We start from the raw sequence: 21,052 nt of genomic DNA on the forward strand, positions 1-21,052 counted from the left end.
TTCTTTTTTTTTTTGAGACAGTATCTCATTCTGTTGCCCAAGCTGGAGTGCAGTGGTGCAATCATGGTTCACCACAGCCTTGACCTCTCCAGGTTCAGGTGATCCTCCTGCCTCAGCATCTGGAGTAGCTGGGACTACAGGTGCTTGCCACCATACCTAGCTAATATTTTTGTATTTTTTTGTAGAGATGAGGTTTTGTCATGTTGCTCAGGCTGGTCTCAAAACTCCTGGGCTCAAGCAATCTGCCCTTCTTGGCTTCCCAATGTGTTAGGATTACAGACGTGAGCCATTGCATCCAACCCAAAATTCATCTTCAGAAAAGGTACATCTATATGAGCAAAATGAATGGCCACTTAATCTGCCTCTTTCTGAGCTTTCCCTGAGCGGCTATCACACTCCCAACAGCCCCCTCTTTGAACACACATGTTCAGATTACTGCAAAATCCCACTTCAGCTGAATGTTACGGAGATTCCCACTGACCCACAGGCAGCTCTGCCAAGAAGAGGTGAGCTGTGTCCAGAGTGTTTCATCCTGGACACCCACTCATGGCTCCAGACCGAGCCTCTTGTATTAGTTTGCTGGGGCTGCCATGCAAAATATCTCAGACTGGGTGTTTAAACAGAAATTTATTTTCTCCCAGTTCTGGAGGCTGGACATACAAGATCCAAGTGCTGGCAGCTTTCATGTTTCCTGAGGCCTCCTTCCTTGGCTTGTAGAGGACCACATTCCCACTGTCCTCATGAGGTCTTTCTGTATAACCACATTTCTGATGCCTCTTCCTCTTCTTATAAAGACACCAGTCCTATTGGATTGGGGCTCATCCTAATGGCTTCATATTAAGTTAATCATCTATTTTTTGTATTTTTTGAGAGAGAGTCTTGCTCTGTCGCCCAGGCTGGTGTGCAGTGGTGTGATCTTGGCTCACCTCAACTTCTGCCTCCCAGGTTCAAGCTATTCTCCTGCCTTAGCCTCCACAGCAGCTGAGACTACAGGTATGCACCACCACTCCCAGCTAATTTTCATATTTTTAGTAGAGATAGGTTTCACCATGTTGGTCAGGCTGATCAGGAACTCCTGACCTCAATTAATCCACCTGCCTTGGCCTCCCAAAGTGCTGGGATTACATGTGTGAGCCACCATGCCTGGCCAAAGTTAATCATCTCTTTAAAGCCTTATCTCCAAATACAGTCACATTCCAAGGTATTGGGGGATTGGGATTTCAACACATACATTTGGGGACAGAATTCAGCCCATAATACCTCTCTTGAGCAAGTTATCCAGTGTGGGTAACTCAGGGTGCTACAGAGTTACCCACACTGGAGAGATGCAGAGAGAGGAGAGGCAGAAGTCCTGTGCAATAGCACCCAGGAAGTCAGAGCTTAGAGACCAGGAGAGAAGGAGGTGGTCAGAGGAAAGCGGCAGGGTGGTAGTGTCATGAGTGCAGAGGCAGAGACCCACACTGCCAGGCTCTGCAAAGGGGCTCAGCAAATGCCTGATTCTCAGTGTCATCCTCAGGGCTCCTGCCATGGTCCAGAGCAGCTTTGGTATCCAGCACCGTGAGCTGGTTTTCAATGAGACTCGCCTGGGTAAGATTGCTGACACAGCTTCCTGTCTCTTTCATATCCCTTTGGAAACTTACAAAAAGCTCCTATTGACTGAGATAACCAGAGTGCATTTCATTCCTTGCAGTCTGTAAGTGATTACTGCAGTGAATGAGCTAATGTAGCATGTTACATACAGGCGCTTCAGCAGACAGTGTGGGCCTGAATGATATACACATCACATGTGGATGTATGTAAGGGTCCTGTTATACGTTGCCTGTGTTGCCTTGATTTCTATTAACGCAATAGTGTAGGATAATCAGACAGAAACTCATTTCCTTTTTAAAAATGAAAATTAATGGTTAAAAAGAGTTCAGGCCGGACATGGTGGCTCATGCCTGTAATCCCAGCACTGTGGGAGGCCGAGGCGGGTGGATCACTTGAGGTCAGGAGTTCGAGAACAGCCTCACCAACACGATGAAACCCCATCTCTACTAAAAATACAAAAAAATTAGCTGGGTATGCTTGCTTGAACCCAGGAGGCAGAGGTTGCAGTGAGCCAAGACAGCGCCACTGCACTTCAGCCTGGGCAACAAAGTCAGACTCTGTCTCAAAAAAAAAAAAAAAAAAGAGAGAGAGTTCAACTTACTTATACAGAGCAAGTCCAGCCTGTGTGTGTGTCTATGTGTGAGTTTAAGTGCATGCATGCACACTGTTTAGCACACACACAGTGCTTGAGTTCCTAGAGGCCAATTTTACAATATTAGCAATATTGTCTGTTACTTTCAAGCTGATTAATGGTAAATTTAAGTCTGTTAATATTTCAGTCATCTTCAAAACAAAGGACAGCAAATACATTGCAAGGCACCCTGCAGAAACGTTTCTGTTTATCTAAAAATCCCATGCTTTGTATTTTCTTCTTCAATGTCAAAAGCACTTTTACTGCAGTATAGATGTTAATTGCCACTTATCTTAATGAGTTCTTTTCTAATATAACAGAGCCTGGCTTGAAATATAGAAGACTTCTTTGTCAACAAGAGATAGGAACAAGAGTACTGTTGGTTCCTGGAAGAAAAGGGATGCTTTTTATTAATCTGCTTTCTTTATGTTGGTTGAAAGCGTTCTGATTTAGCATTTTTGAGGTATGAGTTACTACTTTTATCCTTAGTGTGAGGGGAAATTAACCCCTGTAGAAGTCAGGAAATAGAACTTTGGTTCTGAAAGCAAAAGGCACAGTAGGAACTCCTGAGATTATTAAAATATTAATAGAATTAGGTGGTAGCTCATATAATCAAGTTACTGAGGGTAATTTTTAATAAAACTATGGCAGGTTGCTTTCATTTAAATGTGATCTACTTTTAAGTTTATATAATTTTAAGCATGATTATTTTTTATTTATTTCCTAGTTAACATTCCTACCTCATCTTCCCTATGAAAAAGTTTCAGGGTCCAGAACAGTATCTGGCTATTTGTACTTAGAACATATTGTTGAGTGAATGAATGAATGAATGAAAATATCTAAAACTATAATACTAATATTATGTCATTTAAATTTAAAGCTACTTTAGTGGGGAGGAAGGATGGGAAGAGATTGGTCAATTAGTACAAAATTACAGATAGAAAGGAGGACTAGGTTCTGGTGTTCTATTGCACATGGGGGTGACTACAGTTAACAATATTATATGGTATATTTCAAAATAACTAGAAGAAAAGATTTTTGAATCGTTTCACTGCAAAGAAATCATAAATGTTTGAGGTGACAGATGAGCTAAGTACCCTAATTTAAGAACAAATACATGTGTATTGAAACATCACAGTGTAACTCATAAACACATACAATTCTTGTGTATCAATAAAATAAAACCTTAAAAACAAGGTACTTTTAATTCACTATTTTTAACAGAGTCTTATAATTAATATATGAGGTCATATATTATTGTAACATATTATTGTTTTTATTTGATCATAAGAAAATGTGGGCAAGAGATAAAAGAACTTACACATTTGGCAGGTAATAAATGGGACAGGATGCTATCCATGATCTCCTTAAAAGTGGGCTTTCAGGCTTCCTACATGGTAGTGGGAGGCATGGTTTTGAAAAGAATCAGGGTCAGGACCCATGAGGCCCGGATGCTGCCTCCCTGGGGCTCCATCTCCTGCTCCTCCATGCAGCCTTGGTTTCTGTCTACAGGAGGCAGTGCCTGGCCAGTCTGTAGTTGGCTCCTTCCTTCCATTTATGATGATAAAATATACATAACACAAAATTTACAGTTTTAACTATTTTAAGTGTACAGTTCAGTGGCATTAAGTATATTCGCACTGTTGTACAACCATCATCACTAACCATCTCCAAAACTTCATCATCCAAATTGAAATTCTATACCCAGTAAACACTTGTAATTTCCCTCTTCCCACATTCCCAGGTAACCACGATTCTACTTTTGGTCTCTTGGATTTGACTATTCTAGGTAGGTACTTCATATATTTGGAGCATACAATGATATAATTTGGCTGTGCCCCCACCCAAATCTCATCTTGAATTGTAGCTCCCATAATTCCCATGTGCTAAGGGAGGGACCCAGTGGGAGACAACTGAATCATGGGGTAGTTTCCCCCATACTGTTCACGTGGTAATGAATACGTCTCATGATATCTGGTGGTTTTATAAGGGGAAACTCCTTTTGCTCATTCTTTCTTGCCTACCACCATGCAAGACATGCTTTTCACCTTCTGCCATGATTGTGAGGCCTCCCGAGCCATGCGGAACTATGAGTCCATTAAACTTGTTTTTCTTTATAAATAACCCAGTCTTGGGTATGCCTTTATCAGCAGTGTGAAAATGGACTAATACTTACGTAAGCATCCTTTTGTATCTTCTGTATTTCACTTAGCATAATGTCTTCATGATTCATCCCTGTTGTAGCATGTATCAGAATTTCCTCCCTTCTTACAGCTGAGTAAAACCCCATCATATGTATACCATATACTACATTTTGTTCATCCATTCTTCTGTCAACAGACATTTAGATTGTTTCAACCTTCTGTTTTTTTTCTTTCTTTTTTGAGGCAGGGTCTCATTCTGTTGCCCAGGCTGGAGTGCAGTGGTGCAATCACAGGTCATTGCTGCCTCGACCTCCTGGGCTCAAGTGATCCTCCTGCCTCAGCCTCCAGAGTAGATAGGACCTCAGGCATGTGCCATCACGCCTAGCTAATTTTTGTATTGTTTTGTAGAGACAGGATTTCACCATGTCGCCCAGCTGCTTTTTTCATTTCAACAAGAAAAAGTAAAGAGAATTTCCCAGACGATATTAGAAGGAAAGATGGATAGTTTTGTGAGATGATCGGTCAGATCAGGCATAACAAATCATCCCACAAACTTAAAGCTGGAAACAACTGTCTTCATTTATAACACTTCACAGGTTCACAGGAATACCAGACAGGGAACAGTAGATATGAACTTCTCTGCTTCATTATGTCTGGGAGTTGACCTGGAAGATCCAAAGGCTCTGATGGCCCTGGGGAACTTGTCTGAAAGGGTTTGCTCACATGGCGGACAGGTTGACTCCTCACCACGGGCAGCTCGAGTGTCCTTAGGATGTCGGCCTGGCTCCCTTACCTGAAGAAGCCATACACTGCCACTCCTACAGCATCCCAGTAGTCACGCAGGCCAGCTCTGCTTCAGTGTGGGTGGGGAAGACAGAAAGGTGTGAACCCCAGGAGACTGGTCATGGCAGCCATCATGGAGGCCTCCTAACACACACTTTATTATTTTAATTCTATGCTGGATGCTAGGTATTGGGAGATTTTTCAGAAATTATTAAGATTTTAAATATTATTGCTACTTTGAAAAACTTGAATATATTGAGGAGATACTATAATTCTAGTCACTCATTCATTTAGCAAACACATTCAAAATGGTATATGTAGGTAAGGTAAAAGATAGGTAAGGAAAAAGGATTTCTTTTTCACACTCACTGGGAAACAAATTTTGAATGTTTTCACTGCAAAGAAATCATACATATCTGAGGTGATGGATAGGCTAAGTATCGTAGTTTAATAATGATGCAATATATATACGTATTGAAACATCACACTGTACCCCATAAATATATTCAATTCTTCTATGACATATGAGATCTTAAGGTAATTTTACATTACTCACTTGTTCAGAAAAATAAAAGCTCCAACATTGTGGACTTCTAAGTCAGTAGTTCCAACCATCTGTCTGCAAACCAACTTTCATTTTCTTCGTAAGGCCTCTTTTATTCAGTTGAAAAGACTACATTCCAGGGTGATTTCACATCTGCCTTTCCAGTACTTTAAGAAGTGCCGGGGGAGGTCCTTTGTCAAGGGAAAGACCAGACACCCTCTGCTGGCATCTCACCTATCCTTTGATATGTAACTAACTCACCTCTGAATTCCAAAAACGTTGGGAACCACTGGGCTACATTTCAAAGCTGGGGGAACCACCCTAGGGTCTCACTGTAGCATCCTTCAAGGGCATCGGACAGGGTAGATGAGGCCTTCACTAAGGGGGCTTCTTGCAAACGTCTCAGTTTTCAAACACAGTCCGCACTCCATTCATGTGGAGCTTCATCTCTAAAGAAGCCCCCAAACTGGGGCCACTCCAGCATGAAATTTTAAACAATAAACACATTCAAAGAACAGAGCATATACTGAAGTGTCCCTAGAAAACTGAGAAGGTAAAATAATGAAAAAGTGAGGATACTTCTTTCATATCATTCTTCAGTGCACTTTAGTACACAAAGCACTGTGTGTGTCGGAGTATAGCCTGCTGAATTTCCCACTGGTATCTCCTTCGCTTTCTTCTCCTCCTTTTCTTCTTCGTTTTCTCCTTTTCTCCTCCTTCTTGTCTTGTTAGTAGAATTAAGGGTCTGCTAAATCACACCTGGTTCAGCAACCCAGTTACAATCACTAAACATGTTCTTCAGTAGATTCAAGAATTTAAGTTACTAGGCTTGTCAAACTTGAAATGCACCATGAACAATGGGATTTCTGTTCAAATATATTTTTTACTACAAAATGCTAATCTTCTCCTTATCAAGGTCAGTACCTCAAAATTAGTGAGCACTATTAGCTGCAAAACATCTCAAGAAGCAATGGAAATTAATTTCCATTAGTTAAACGCTGATGGTCAACTACAACCTGCTTTGTAGGACAATAAATATTTGAATGCTCCATTTTTGTCCTCAAATGTTCAAAGTCAGATGGTGAAGGAAAATGACTTAGGACATCAAGCCCAATAGCAAAACTGGTTTGCACATGGAATAATCAGAGGGGATTTCAGAATTTCACTTGTGGTAAAATAAATAAGGACTTTGAGGATGGATTAATTGAGATATACTAAAAATAAAACATGTTTCCCATAGTAGTACACATTGGAAAATAAGGGAAGGAAGCTCTTTTAGTTAGGAACTGAGGCAGGAGAATAGGGTCTGGTGGCAGGGAACCTAAGGCCGATTCACACTAACTTCCCAGAACTAAACTAAATCAAAAGAAAAACACGAGCTTTCTACACCTAAGTAACAGAAGGACCAGAGCCTACTCCCTTTGCAAACCCCCACTCCTTTCTCTGTGCGGCAGATGGAAAACTGAAAGTACCTCTGACTGGTTGCTTTCCACAACCAATCACACTGACGACAGGCCAAGTCTTTGTTTGCACAGAAGTGTAACTTTGTAATTTTATTTTAGCCTCTGATTAGTTGCTTTCTACAACCAATCATATATTTGCATAGGATGCTTCAGACTCTCACCGCTTGCTTTTCACAACCAATCAGAGGCTGAAGTGAAGTTACAAAGGTCACAATCAGATTTTGGGCCACAACTTCATCTGCATCAGGTGTACATCAAGTGGCCGATGGGAAACCTCTAGAGGGTATTTAAACCCCAGAAAATTCTGGAACTGGGCTCTTAAGCCCCTATGCTCAGGCCTGCTCCTACCCTGTGGAATGTACTTTCATTTTCGATGATCTCTGCTTTTGCTGCTTCATTGTTTCCTTGCTTTGTTTGTGCCTTTTGTCCAATTCTTTGTTCAACATGCCAAGAACCTGGACTCCCTCCACTGGTAACAGAACTGGCCAAGCTCTCTGAAAGGCACAGAGTACTTTGAACAGAACATGAGTTCAAAAGGTTGAACAAAGCTATGTGGATGCCTATTAAATACATAAATACATAACCATAATGGGCTTTTCAAAAATTTTATAGCTACTATGACTTATCCATACTTTTATAAGGAAAACAAGTCTTGTGTTTGTCTATGAATGTGTACTTTTAGTTTTCAACACCTTATCAACACTCATAAATAGACGAGACAGAAAATCAACACTTTGTTACTGTGTGTCCTTTGCAGCATTAACAACCATGTGCTTACACAAGGTTTGTATATCTTATCTCTGGATAAATGTGTGCAGAGCCAATAAACAGATGGGTTACATGTATATATATAAATACATGTGTTTATACACATGTGTACAGATATTACACAGATACTACACACACATTATTTGTCGCCTGTATGCCACACAGACAGATTATGTGTGTATATGTATGTATACAAATAGTATATCTACATATAATTTATGTGTACATATGTATTTGCTAATATCACACAAATACACTCATAATCTACGTGGCACATACACACATACACAAAACAAAACAAAACAAAACAAATTTTCTCTAATAAAATAAAAGTCTAAGGCTGTCAAGATTATCCCTAGAGGAAGACAGTTCCTGAGGAATGATTGACCCGATGAGCCAATTCTGTCACCTGAATTTTCTTGGTTTCCCTCTTTCTGGTGAGGGTTTCTCCTCGTGGGAACCAACTTTGGGTAGCAGGGGTGCTGTCCTCCATTTTCACAATCTCGTGCAAAACTAGACCCACAAAAGCTTCCTTTAATACCTTTTGAAGCACAGAGCCTTCTTTGCATTCCTTCAAAACTAATTCCCACACCTCTAAAAGATATCAAGCACGAAATCAATGGGAAGCACACAGGTTTTAAATACAATCTCTGCATCCAATTGGAGTGTTTAGATTTCAGAACTTCCTCTCTGGAATTTCAAGCCGCTCTAATTCTCCATGTGATTCCAGGGAAAGAGGCTCCCCGGTTTTTGGTTCTCAGCTGACTTCCAAGAGGTATCATTTTTAATATTCACACTCCTTTTGTGCTCTTAAACATTCTGTTCATTTTTTTCAAAGGCAGATGAAGAGAGAGATTTACCTCCCCTACCTACCAAGGACCTTGCTTCTCATTTGCAGTTTTTGATGTCTGCTTCATCACAAAATGGTACAAGGAACAATTCCACCTACAAGACTCCATTTTTCTTCCAGTATGAGAATATCTAAATCCCATAGACGACACATGCACATCACACATATATCATATGCAAGATCATCAGTAAAATGACAGAGATTCACCACAAAACAGAAAGCAGTATGAATTACTGATAAAGTTAAAGCATCATAATAACATTGCAGATAACTATTTGAGAATTCAGTACTTTATTCCTCTAAAGCAGTGACTGCTTTTATTTTTATGTGTTATCACTGTACTTAGCATTATTGGGGACCTTAAACTTCACTAAGTTCTGACTTCTACTGATACAAGAACCCTTGATACTGGACATTATCATCAGATTTAGTTTCTCCAATAAGCTTATTTTGTAAAAATTTCATGATAATTTAACTATTGCATGGTAGTTCTCAGTTGATTTAAATTGGGGTAAAGATAATATATCTTTCTTGGAACAGGAGGTATAGCTGACTTTAGGTAGAAAGGTTAAAAAAGAAAGTTCAGGAAAGATGGAATAAGCATACAATGATGGATCCACTTGTAAGTCATTAAAGATACAAGTTGAGTGACCCAGGACATCTTAGTTCCTGGCTTCATAATGGAGTCCAAACATAAGAAACACAACCACAGCCACCTCCAAAGAAGATGGGAGGGAGCGAACAAGGTGTGTGGTGGGGGTGTTACGGAGGGTGAGCTACACTGAGAAGAAGGCCAACATACGAAAGTAGCTTTTGCTGCTGTATGTTGAGTCTAGCTAGCTTGGATTTGGCTTTTTCTCCAAGTGATGCAGGGAAGCCCAGGATGCCTGGAGCCCACTTTAGAGGACTGGAACTTGGGTTTCACAGAACTCTCCACACTCCTTGAGGCCCTGGCTAGAAAGTGGGGGCCCCATGGGTTGTCAACTTTTGGGCCAAGTATGAGCTCCACACTCACCTTCTGAACTTGGGGTACAGTCTGTTTTACTGACAGCACATGGATTGGGAAGAAAAGGGGCTCATTCTCTAGAGGAGGGTCTGTATAACAGAGCAGCAAAAAACAGACTTCTGCCATCACAATGGATGGCATATCTGCTAATAAGGAATTAAGTACCTGGTTTTTGGTACGAATATGCATCGGCCATGACTGCCTGTTTCTCATTACTCTTGACCACATAATATCATGGAGGCCCCTATGCCAGAACCTGCCTTAGTATAAATGAGGTGGGTATGTTTAGGTAGCATTAGAAATGAGTTGTTATTTTGGAATGAAATAAAATGTTTTTTGTTTTTGTTTTTGTTTTGAGATGGAGTCTCACTCTGTCACCCAGAATGGAGTGCAATGGTGCCATCTCGGCTCACTGCAACCTCTACCTCCCAGGTTTAAGGGGTTCTCCTGCCTCAGCCTCCCGAGTAGCTGGGAATTCAGGTGTGCGCCACCACACCCAGCTAACTTTTGCATTTTTAGTACAAACAGGGTTTCACCATGTTGGTCAGAATGGTCCAGATCTCTTGACCTTGTGATCTGCCAACCTTGGCCTACCAAAGTGCTGGGATTACAGGTGTGAGCCACCACTCCCGGCCCACTACTTTCTTTTAAACTGATAAAAGGACTCTTGAAAAGGAGGTTTTGTAAAACAAAAAAGTCCTTTTGCATCAGAGTCTTCTCTCCCATCTTCCTATTCTCCTAGGCTATGAGGGCTGAGTACAGGGTTCCTTCCTCCCTGAGGTCGCCCTGCCCTGCTCAGGCCTCAGTGGACCCCTCCTACTCCCACTTCCCGCTTCCCATCAGGGAAGGCCACAGGGGCTGCTCCTGGGCTTCTTTCAGTCTTTCCACGTGGCCTCTATGCCTTCACTCATTTCTTCCATTTCTCTGGCTCCCAAGGCCACTCTCAGCCCCTACCTCTCTCCTAAGCTGCTGCAAGGGCAGGAGCAGTGGCTGCAGCAGTGGTGGGGTGACTGAAGCCACAGCTATATACAGACCCCTCAACCAAGGCAGTATTCTAAGGACCTCAAGGTTTGAATATATTCCATCTTCACAACTTGATGAGGAAGGTGCTTTCGTTACTTTCATTTTACATCCATGGCCATGGGGCGGGGTTAGTGTAGAGATCACGCCCAGAATCACAATTTGCTAAGAATCCCTTTCCCCTTGGATTCAGTTCCCTTCACAAGACAGGCCACCCCCTCTATTCCCGTGTTTGAGGGATGGCATGCACCCTGGGGCTGAGCAACATCAGCTATCATTTAGGGAGAAAGGTTAAAAAGGAAGTTCTGGGAAAGTCGAAGAAGCACATATGAGAGATCTATTAATACTTGTAAGTCATCAGAGACAAAAGTTAAGTAACCAACGACATCTTAGTTCCTGGTTTCATCATGGAGACTATGAAAGACTATGAGTGGGAGGAGAGAAGTCTTGAATTTCTACTCACTTACTTAGCTAAAGGAAAGAAAGCAATGAAGTGCCAGGGCATTTACTCTCTGGGACAGCCCCAGCTGCAGTGGGGGCGTGAACTGGTGGAAGCCACACAGGGAGGGTTGCCAGAGATGCCCTTGCGTGTGCCATGCTTCCAGAGAGCACCGTGTTACTGCTGGGGTGTGGTGGTGGTGCATGTGGGGTTTGGGATTATATTATCCACTTTCACAGTAACTCTCAAAATGGAATAGAGAGCACTACAAGCACAAGCATATTCAAGAGCCAAGAAAACAGCCACCTTTATCCATCTTCTATGCTTGTAGTCAGGTTCCTCAGCCACATTAACCAGTTAAAAGCAGTGATGGGCTGGGCAAGGTGGCTCATGCCTGTAAGGCCAGCACTTTGGAAGGCGAAGGTAGGTGGATCACCTGAAGTCAGGAGTTTGAGACCAGCCTAACCAACATGGTGAAACCCCGTCTCTACTAAAAACACAAAAATTAGCCGAGTATGGTGGTGCACACCTGTAATCCCAGCTACACAGGAGGCTAAGGCAGGAGAATCGCTTGAACCCGGGAGGTGGAGGTTGCAGTGAGCTGAAATCACATCATGGCACTCCAGCCTGGGCAACAGGGTGAGACTCCATCTCAAAAAAAAAAAAAAAAAAAAAAAAAAGGCAGAGTGATAATGTACACAGACCAAGCACATTTAATCACATTGTTCTTTCTCAAGACAGGTTTTTATTATTAAAATGTAATATAAAATAAAAACTTTGAAATATGGCTTCTAGTCAATGTATCCTGTTCAGGAACATCTATTCCACAGTGTGCATGGGAGATTAGTACCCTAACACACACGTAGTCAGTTGAACAGTGTTCTTCCCAAAATCAGTATCTACCTCAGTACCTCAGAATGTGACCTTATTAGGGAATAGGCTCTTTGAAGATGTAGTTAAGATGAGGTCATATTGGATGAGGGTGGACCCGAAATCCAATGACTGGTGTCACAAGAAGACAGGAGGCAGAGACAAGGAGACAAAAAGACAAACATGAAGGCCACATGAAGAGGGAGACAGAGACTGGAGGGATGCGGCCCCAAGCCAAGGAATGCCTGGGGCCCTCAGAAACCAGGAAGATTGGATTTTCCCTTAGAGAGTTGGAAGGGAAATGATCCTGCTGATACCTTGATTTCAGACTTCCAGCCTCCAGAACTGTGAGGTGATAAATTTCTGCTGGCTTATACCACCCATTTTGTGGTAATCTATTACAGCAGCCGCTATGGTCTGAATGCTTTTGACGCTCCAGATTCATATGCTGAAACCTAATCACAAATGTGATACCATTAGGAGGTGGAGATGTTGGGAGGTGATCAGGTTATGCAGGTAGACCTCTCATTGATGGGATTACTGTCCTTTTAAAAGAGATCCGATCTTGTGAGGACACAGAGAGAAGGCAACATTTCTGCAGAAACAGCCCTCACTAGACACAGTCTGTTGCCACCTTGACCTTGGACTTCCCAGACTCTGGAACTGTAAGTAATGAATTATTTTCATATTAAGCTACCCAGTTAATGGTATTTTTCTTATGACAGCCGAAATGGGCTAAGACAGCAGCCCTAAGAAATTAATACACTATGGTTATAATTTATAAGTTAAAAAATCCACAAGCAAGCTATCATGTTACCATTTTGTCCTGATTTGGGCAGGTGAACAGGGGCATTCAGAGACAGCTGCCCTCTGTAGCCCCACATCCCAACTGAGCCAGGCCTGAGTGTTCCAACTGGCCTCCCCCTCCATTTCCAGACCTCTTTGCTTTTTCACTGTCCTCTTTATTGGGAAAGCTTTATCTCAGTTTTTCCCATGGAAATTCCCTCTGCTCCTCACCATGTACCAGTCCTCAACTCCTCCCGCCATACTGCTACTGTCACATCTGTCTTATTTCCCCACAGCATGACGGTCATTTGTAGATGTCCCTTTCCCTCTCATGCAACTTTGAAAGCTCATTAAAAAATAAGGCTGTTTTCAGGCTCTTATCAGATCTGCAAAGCCCACCCTAGAATCTTCCAAGGAAAAGCCACCTAGAAGATAGATGGCTTTTCCTTGGAAGATTCTAGGATGGATTCAGGGGAAGAGGTCCTGAGGAGTGAGGGGCTGCAGACTCCATCCTGGGGGCAGCTCTGGCTGTGACTGGACACAACCTCACCGAGGACATGCATGTCTGATTTTCCCGCTTCAAAGGATGTAGAACAATGTTTACAGTAATTATACTGGATAACAAAATTGGGACCCAGAAAAGTTTTCTACGGTATATAATAATGGAATCACCCTACAAGAAGTGAATGTAAAGTTCTTCATTTATGTTAAAAAGAAAATTAAATATTCCAGATAGGATCAGTGATTCATGGTTTTGCAGAAGTCACCTGTGAAAAGACACGGCATTTTGTTTGATTCTACAGCTCCAGTCCGTATCAATGTCCATGGCAATTAGAAACACGAGATTTAAAGTCAGATTTGGATTCTGTTTCCAGCTTCTAAGCCTCAGTTTCCCCGTATGCGAAACAGGCATTATAAAAAGTCACGTGATAGGGATTAGGGGTGATTAAACAATGAATATAAAATGTTTAAGCATGGAACTTAATAATTAACTTTCATTATCATTGTTATCATCAACACTGTTAGAAACATTGTTGTCATCTTACTGTCAAGAAAACCTATAGTGAACCCAGGTTTGCCCAAGGTAATACTTGTTCTCTCTCTACGCTTGCTGCTGATGTGTGAAGCATAATTTCGAGGGACATCAGCCACTGTTGGGCCCAGAAGTGACAGCTCTTGGGACAACAGCAGCTAGCACAGGGGCAGAAGCCTTGGGTGTGGGAGCAAGGTGTAGGAACTGTCTCCCAAGGCAACTCTGAAAAAGGGATAGGTGTATTCTCATATGATTTCACAGGTCAGAAACAAGATCAGTGAAGGAACTTACAAAAGATGCAGGTTTCTGTATCAATATAAACTAGTGTATAAGCCTTGGATTATTCAAAGAAAAATAAAATGGTTCAAGAGATGGTGAGGGGCGTGTTGCTACCTTACTTGAGGCATCTAAGCAGGGGCTGAATGGCAAGGTATTGGAATTGCTGTTAGCTTAACTGATAAACAACCTCCAGTACTCTTCAAATTCTAAAAGTCTGTAAATTGTGAATCCAGTATTTTTTCTCTTGCACATTTCCTCAGTTAAATAAATAATTATTGAGCATTTGAAGTTAAAAGGAAACTACCCAGAGATTCATCATCTGAGAGAACTAGACTCTGAAAAATATGGTATATGGTTTACTACAAACATTTCAGCCATGTTACTTGAGTTACATGGTAACTTAAGTTACATAACACTGTTTACACTTTAATATCTCATAAATATTCTTCAAGTCTTCATCCTTTTAAAAGCATTTTTGCGCCAGACACTACAGCTCATGCTTGTCATCCCAACCTTACGGGAGGCCAAGGCAGGAGGATCACTTGAGCCCAGGAGTTCAAGACCAGCCTGGGCAGCATAACAAGAACCCTTCTCTAAAAAAATAAAATAAAATAAAAATAACTTTAAAAATTAGCCAGTCTTGTGGCAAGCCTGTAGTCCCACCTACTTAGGAGGCTGAGGTGGGAGGATCAATTGATCCTGGGAGTTTGAGGCTGCAGTGAGCTAGGATCACACCACTCCACTCCAGCCTGGGTGAAAGAGCCAAAACTTGTCTCAAAAAATAAAATAAAAGCATTTTTATAGTATACTTTATTTCCTGAGCATTCAATTCACTGTGTATATGTCTGTGAGTGTGTGTCCATGTGTACACATGCGTCGTGAGCAGGTAATGAAAAAAGCAGCATTTGGAAAACATTCTTTACCAAGGTTTACCTAGAAATAAACTGTTTATAAGTAATATTCATTAATGAGATTTAATATAATGTCCAACAAGAATACTTGTTAATATTTCAAAATAGCATATAAAATATAGTTGAAATGTATAAATAATTCCTTAAAAGTGCATTTTTCATACTATTAGTCAAATATTGTGGTTTGAAATGAAACACCTCCATGGAGTGAGTTTGATAAAGCTGATTGAAAGTGCAGCTGCTAATTTGGGCCCAAAATCAGCATTAAAAATGTGCCATTGTATGTATTTTCCTGTTACGATGAATAACAAAATAGAAGACAGTGTTCTATTGTAAATCACACTCAGCAAAAGGGAGATTCTTTTAGCATGTTTGAAAAATTGCTTTTGAGATAGTATACACAAAGGATTACAATATCTCAAAAAGAGATTAATCAAACATGATTAAAAGTTGCTATTACTGCTACAATTTATACATTACGTCAATAAGATGTCTTAACCATGACTTCTGTTATTTGATAGACATTTATAATACCTTTAGTGTATCCGGGTACATCAGTCTTGCTGTGTTTTTTTCCATTTGTTTCATCAATCAAATTTTCAAAATAAGAATGCTTTTGTGACTTATCACTATCAATGTGACTGATACCTCTTTCATATAATTTAAGAATTATATTTGACTTTCATGTTTAAAAACAACAGTTTATAGAACTCAATATTTGGTGTAGTACCCACAAATATATTAGCTATGGTAACAATCCTTAAGAGATTCACATTTTATGGAAAATAACATACAATCACAAAATAAAATTTTCTTAGCAAATAGAGCTGTGAAGTGAATTTTATATGTTTAAAAATTATTTTCTCAGTGACTGCTGGCTTTACAAATAAAATTGGATAGGGGATTTATGTTGGATAAGGGACTTTTTGTTGGAGCATCAGATGATTAGTCAAAAGAGAAAAGACCAAAGCTTTGCACAATCTAAATGACTGAGCCAACCATCCACAGGAAGATCCCAAGCCCTCAGAACCAATCCTTTTGTATCCGGTAACTCAGAGTAACAGAAAACCAACATGGCTTCTCTGGTTTCAAGTAGAACTGTCATGACTTCATATTATTATTTTAAAATGCTGTATTTGCTTAAACACTTCTCACTGAATAATACTAAAACTCCTTAACAGAGAAGAGATACTGGTCTACAATAAAAAAAAAATAAGGTAGATGCTAGAAATAAAAAATACAACAAAGACCACACATCCAATAAGCAATGATCAGGGATGCCAGAGCTACGTGGACAATTTCCTTCATTCTTCTCAACTCCTACACACATACCGGTACTACCATTCATCCTCTGCAAAAAATCATAAGTATACTGTTTTTCCTTTTTATTTTTTGTAAAGAAATAAAAATGTTCATGCCAACATGTGCCGCAGTGTGGATTCAACATGTGCTAACAATGTAGACATAAGCCCACATACTCACCTGGCAGCAACGCATTTTCAACAAGTCATTTAACATTCAGATTCTGCATTTATTTAAGGCATTACATATGGAATATCAGTTTCTGCTCACAAAGGATTACATTAAAGATGTAAGTAAGCCTACTTTGAAGATTGTAATGTGCTATAAACATATGTTTATAATGATAAAGAGACTTACACAGTCTAGTGTTTAATGGTAAATAAAATGTTAACAAATTCTCCTAAATATATGTATATATATTTAAAAAGCTTGAAAATATTGAAAAGGTTTACATCATAGGCCATAATGCCAAGATAAATAATTGTGAGCTCTAGAAGTTAAATATATCAGTTCTGGTAATATGCACCTACAAGGAATCAAAATATAATATTTAATGGAAAATGCAAAAATATTGTTTTAAAGGAAGTCCTATATTCTGGACTGAATTTTAAATTTAGCATGTCTCTCCATTAAATAAAAACATGTTGAGATATTCATTCATTTTAAGAGAACCTGACAAGAAAGGCGTTACTATAGTTTATGCTCCATACATTTTGCATGATGCCAATATCTAGTATCCTTGAAATTGACAGTGAACTTCTAATTCATATAGCACTAATTTGCATACAAATTTGACACATACAAAAGCTTAGTGAACAATATTCTCTTATTCATTCTAACCTTTCTTATTAGTGTTTTTATTTTTTGGTTTATAGTAGGCACTCAATAAATATAAGTGACACAATCCATAACTTGAAAAGGTAAGAGCTATGTCAACATATTGAGAGAATAAAAAAGGCTGTAAAAATGACAGTAATATAAAATGCAAATGAGTATGCCATTTAATAAAATAAAATGCATTTAATACACAGCATAAAATATGGAAGCTAGGCTCCAGCTACAGAAATATAATTTGGCTTCTTATTAAGCTAAATTCCCTAATAGGAAAATTTAAAGTATTTTCATTGGAGATAAAATGTTTATTGTCAATTTAAACCTACAATGTTAAATATAAAAGTCAATTCAATTATATATTTTTATCTTTTAGCATTTCTTAAGGGTGCAGTATTATTCCACTTCTGTACATTTTCAGTAGCACATCAAGAGATTATTTAAAAATAGAGAATATGTTGAGGTATTTTCTGATGAATACGCTTGCCATACACGCCAAGAATACTTAAGAATCTGGGGCAGATTTTAGGACCAAGACTATAAAGAGTGCTGTTGAGACTGAAAATCTAGATAACCAGGACACTGAACATAGTAAACATAAGAATGCTTCTGATTTCTGGTAGATAACAGTAAGCACTTACTACAATTCACTTTTATGATGGTGTTACACCAAATACAATATTTAACACGGACCCTCCAAACAGGTTTGAACTGTGCTAAAGTAGCTGTCTCAAAGAAAACCATAAAATGATCCCATTCTGCCTTTTATATTTGCAGAAGTGATTTCTTTTTGCAAAAGAAGCTATGCCAACCCCTCAATACAGTACACAGGAACTTGCGTGCTCCATCAGTGAAAAATCTTTGAGATGAATTTTAAGTCCAACACCAGAGTCAAGCCACCTGCCCTACCATAAAGAAATACCAGCAATCTGACATATCAATAGTATTCACAGGTGCAGATATATATTTATGGGACTCTATCAGCATAAATCCAATGGCTATGAATAAAACATAAAGCATCATTTAACTCTACAGGGACTCAAATCCAACTTTAGAAGCAGAGCAGTGCTAAAACCCCTTAACACTGACGGAAAAAAAAAAAAAGAAGAAAGCAAAAAAACCAAACCACAAAATAGCAACAACCACAACAAAAACAACACCTCCATAACAACAATTTCTTTAATATATTATGTTCAAGATTTTATCAGTCTTTAAACAAATTCACTGTAATGTTTATTTCCAGACACAGAGAAATTAAGGTCATACAAAATTTCTAAATTTTCAATTTTACCGTAACTTAGAAGGTGCACCCCTTTGCAATATGATAGAAATGCACGGCAGGGCACGGTGGCTCCCACCTGTAATCCTAGAACTTTGAGAGGCCAAGGTGGGCAGATTGCCTGAGCTCAGGAGTTCTAGACCAGCCTGAGCAAGAAGGTGAAACCTGTCTCTACTAAAATACAAAAAATTAGCCAAGCATGGCAGTGTGCGCCTGTAATCCCAGCTACTTGGGAGGCTGAGGCAGGAGAATTGCTTGAACCCGGGAGGCGGAGGTTGTAGTGAGCCAAGATCGCCCACTGCACTCCAGCCTGGGAGACAGAGCAAGACTCCGTCTCAAAAAAAAAAAAAAAAAAAGTAATGCACATGATGATGAAGCGTACTTCCACTGAGACAATAAAATATGTAGGCCATGATATCTGAGGTCAATTGACATCACCTCCAGTCTCCAGTCTCCCCTGCATTAAAGAGGCCAGTCTATATCTTATCAAATAGTTAAATGTCAAGCACCTACAGACACTCTAATCAAAAGAACATCTTTAGTTTTTGGTGGTGAACCACAGAAGACACTAGGGATCCACTGCAAATACCCACATTCCAAGTCAAACAAAAGAATATACAACCCAAGAAAAGCCAGCCCTTTAATAGCCAATGACATAAATGCAACATGACATGAAAGAAATTGCAGTACCGGGTTACAAAACCGCTTTAGACATCATAGGGAAATAAAAAGGTTTTTACCCACCTGGGATCTTTCTGAATGCTATCAATGGACGGGGACCTGGCCAAGGTGCCTTCGGGCGGGAGAGCAGGGCCGGATTTGCTGTACGGAGACTCAACAGAGGGACAATACTGCAGCTGTCGGTAGGGGTCCGCGTAATTGGAGGCCGGGCCTGCGGCATAGCTGGCCCTCTGGAAGGTGGCCGCGGCGGCATTCTGCGGGCCATGCTGGCTGCCTGTGCGCTGCAAGGGGACGGAGTCGACACCAGGGGAAGATGGGGCTACGACAGGAAAGTAGGGACAAAGTAAAAAATTGAGGACCTGCTCACAGAAACGGTTAACCAGGTCTAGGCAGGGGCAGGGGAAGTTACACACATAAAAAATAGGGGTTTGAAAGAATAAACAAAATTAATCCTTCATATTTAAACCAATACAGTCAATGTTATCCAATCAAATGATAATCAGCATGCCTCAGAGACAAACCTTTCAGGTATGGGGGGAATGCATCTGCTGTGTGTTCTGTTACCCACATCCAAGAGAAGGTGTGTTCAGCTGCAATGTAAACTTTGTGCAGAAGTAAAACTCAGAAGAAATATGATGAATATTTTCTAAGGAGGCATGGGAAGTTAGTTCTTTGGTGCTCAAGTTGACAACATTCAGAATGTGTTCAGATAATGTTACATTAACTTTAATAAGGGTGTAAAACGAATTTAGTAATGTAGTTAATTTTCCTGAATCAAAGAAAATAAGAAGTGAGAGGGAGTGTATGTATGCGGGTGGAGGTAGGGAGAGGGGGGGTTCATGTCTCCATAATTAGCACCAGAACATTCAATGCAGGACTGCTCTAGTTGCTGTAAAGTAACTCCCGAAAGATTTTTCTATGCCTCTTTCAAGTGAAGCTGTCACAGGAACAAACACATTTGGTGAAGGGAGAATGAGGCAAAAACCAACCCAACTGCAAGGCAGACAAAATAAGGAGCTGACTTAGCTTTTCTGAAAGTATTTGCATCTTTTCAATGTGTCTAAATTGTTTTGAGAAGATTTTACACTAGTTACTAAAATCAGTTTGACTATTTTCAAATTGAATTTCAATTTTCTGTTTCCTTCTTGGATTCTTTTTAGATCCTTTCATGTCATTATTTTTATCTAGTTCTCAAAATATATTTGACATCCAAGGTTTGGTTGACACATACAATGAAAATAGCAGTTATTAACTGCTTTAGTGGCTGATAGCCACGATCAATAGTAGACAGCCCACTTGATTTCTGGGGCTATAGAGCAGATTTCATATCAAAAATACAGCCAATGGCTAGATAGGACCATTTATGCCACAGACGCTCTATATGGAATTAGGTTCCAATTATCAATTACACTTCACCACTCAGACTTCCTGACTATTTCTTAGTGGCCAATGATACAGCTTATTTTATCCTCTTTTACATTAGTGGACATATGCCAAATCAGACACGAAGGAAATTACGTCATGCTGAGAAAATAATTACTAAAAGAGGTAAGGAAATTGTGTTGAAATGATGAAAAGTTGCAAAGTGAACTGGAGGAATACACTGTAATACTGAGGATTGACTTAAGAGTTCAGGGCTTTTCTTTGCCAACGAACCTTCAATATTTCATCTCAGAATTACAAAAATTTAGAAAAGTAGGTTCCATAACACGACAAAAATGACAAAAACATTTAAGAGAAACTTCATATATAAAAAGTGCATATTTCCCAGAGGAACAATATTTTGAAATAATGAAGGTTTCCCCGATGTGTTAAGTCTCAAAATAATCAGATTAGGCTAAT

The 21,052-nt window shown here is 39.9% G+C and overlaps 1 protein-coding gene across 9 annotated transcripts in view; it reads right to left on the reverse strand.

The window, feature by feature from the left end:
- Positions 1-21,052, reverse strand: part of CTNND2 (catenin delta 2) — a 935,473-nt gene that overhangs the window by 353,233 nt on the left and 561,188 nt on the right. For all 9 annotated transcript variants that reach the window (XM_021675376.2, XM_064375868.1, XM_064375870.1 and 6 more), the window contains one exon: positions 19,274-19,529. In XM_021675376.2, coding sequence (XP_021531051.2) covers positions 19,274-19,529 — 256 coding nt within the window. The remainder of the gene's footprint in view (positions 1-19,273; positions 19,530-21,052) is intronic.

The sequence above is a fragment of the Aotus nancymaae genome, unplaced genomic scaffold (genome assembly GCF_030222135.1).
Source record: "Aotus nancymaae isolate 86718 unplaced genomic scaffold, 86718_ANA_hifiasm-v0.15.2.pri h1tg000014l, whole genome shotgun sequence".
Taxonomy (NCBI): Eukaryota; Metazoa; Chordata; class Mammalia; order Primates; family Aotidae; genus Aotus; species Aotus nancymaae.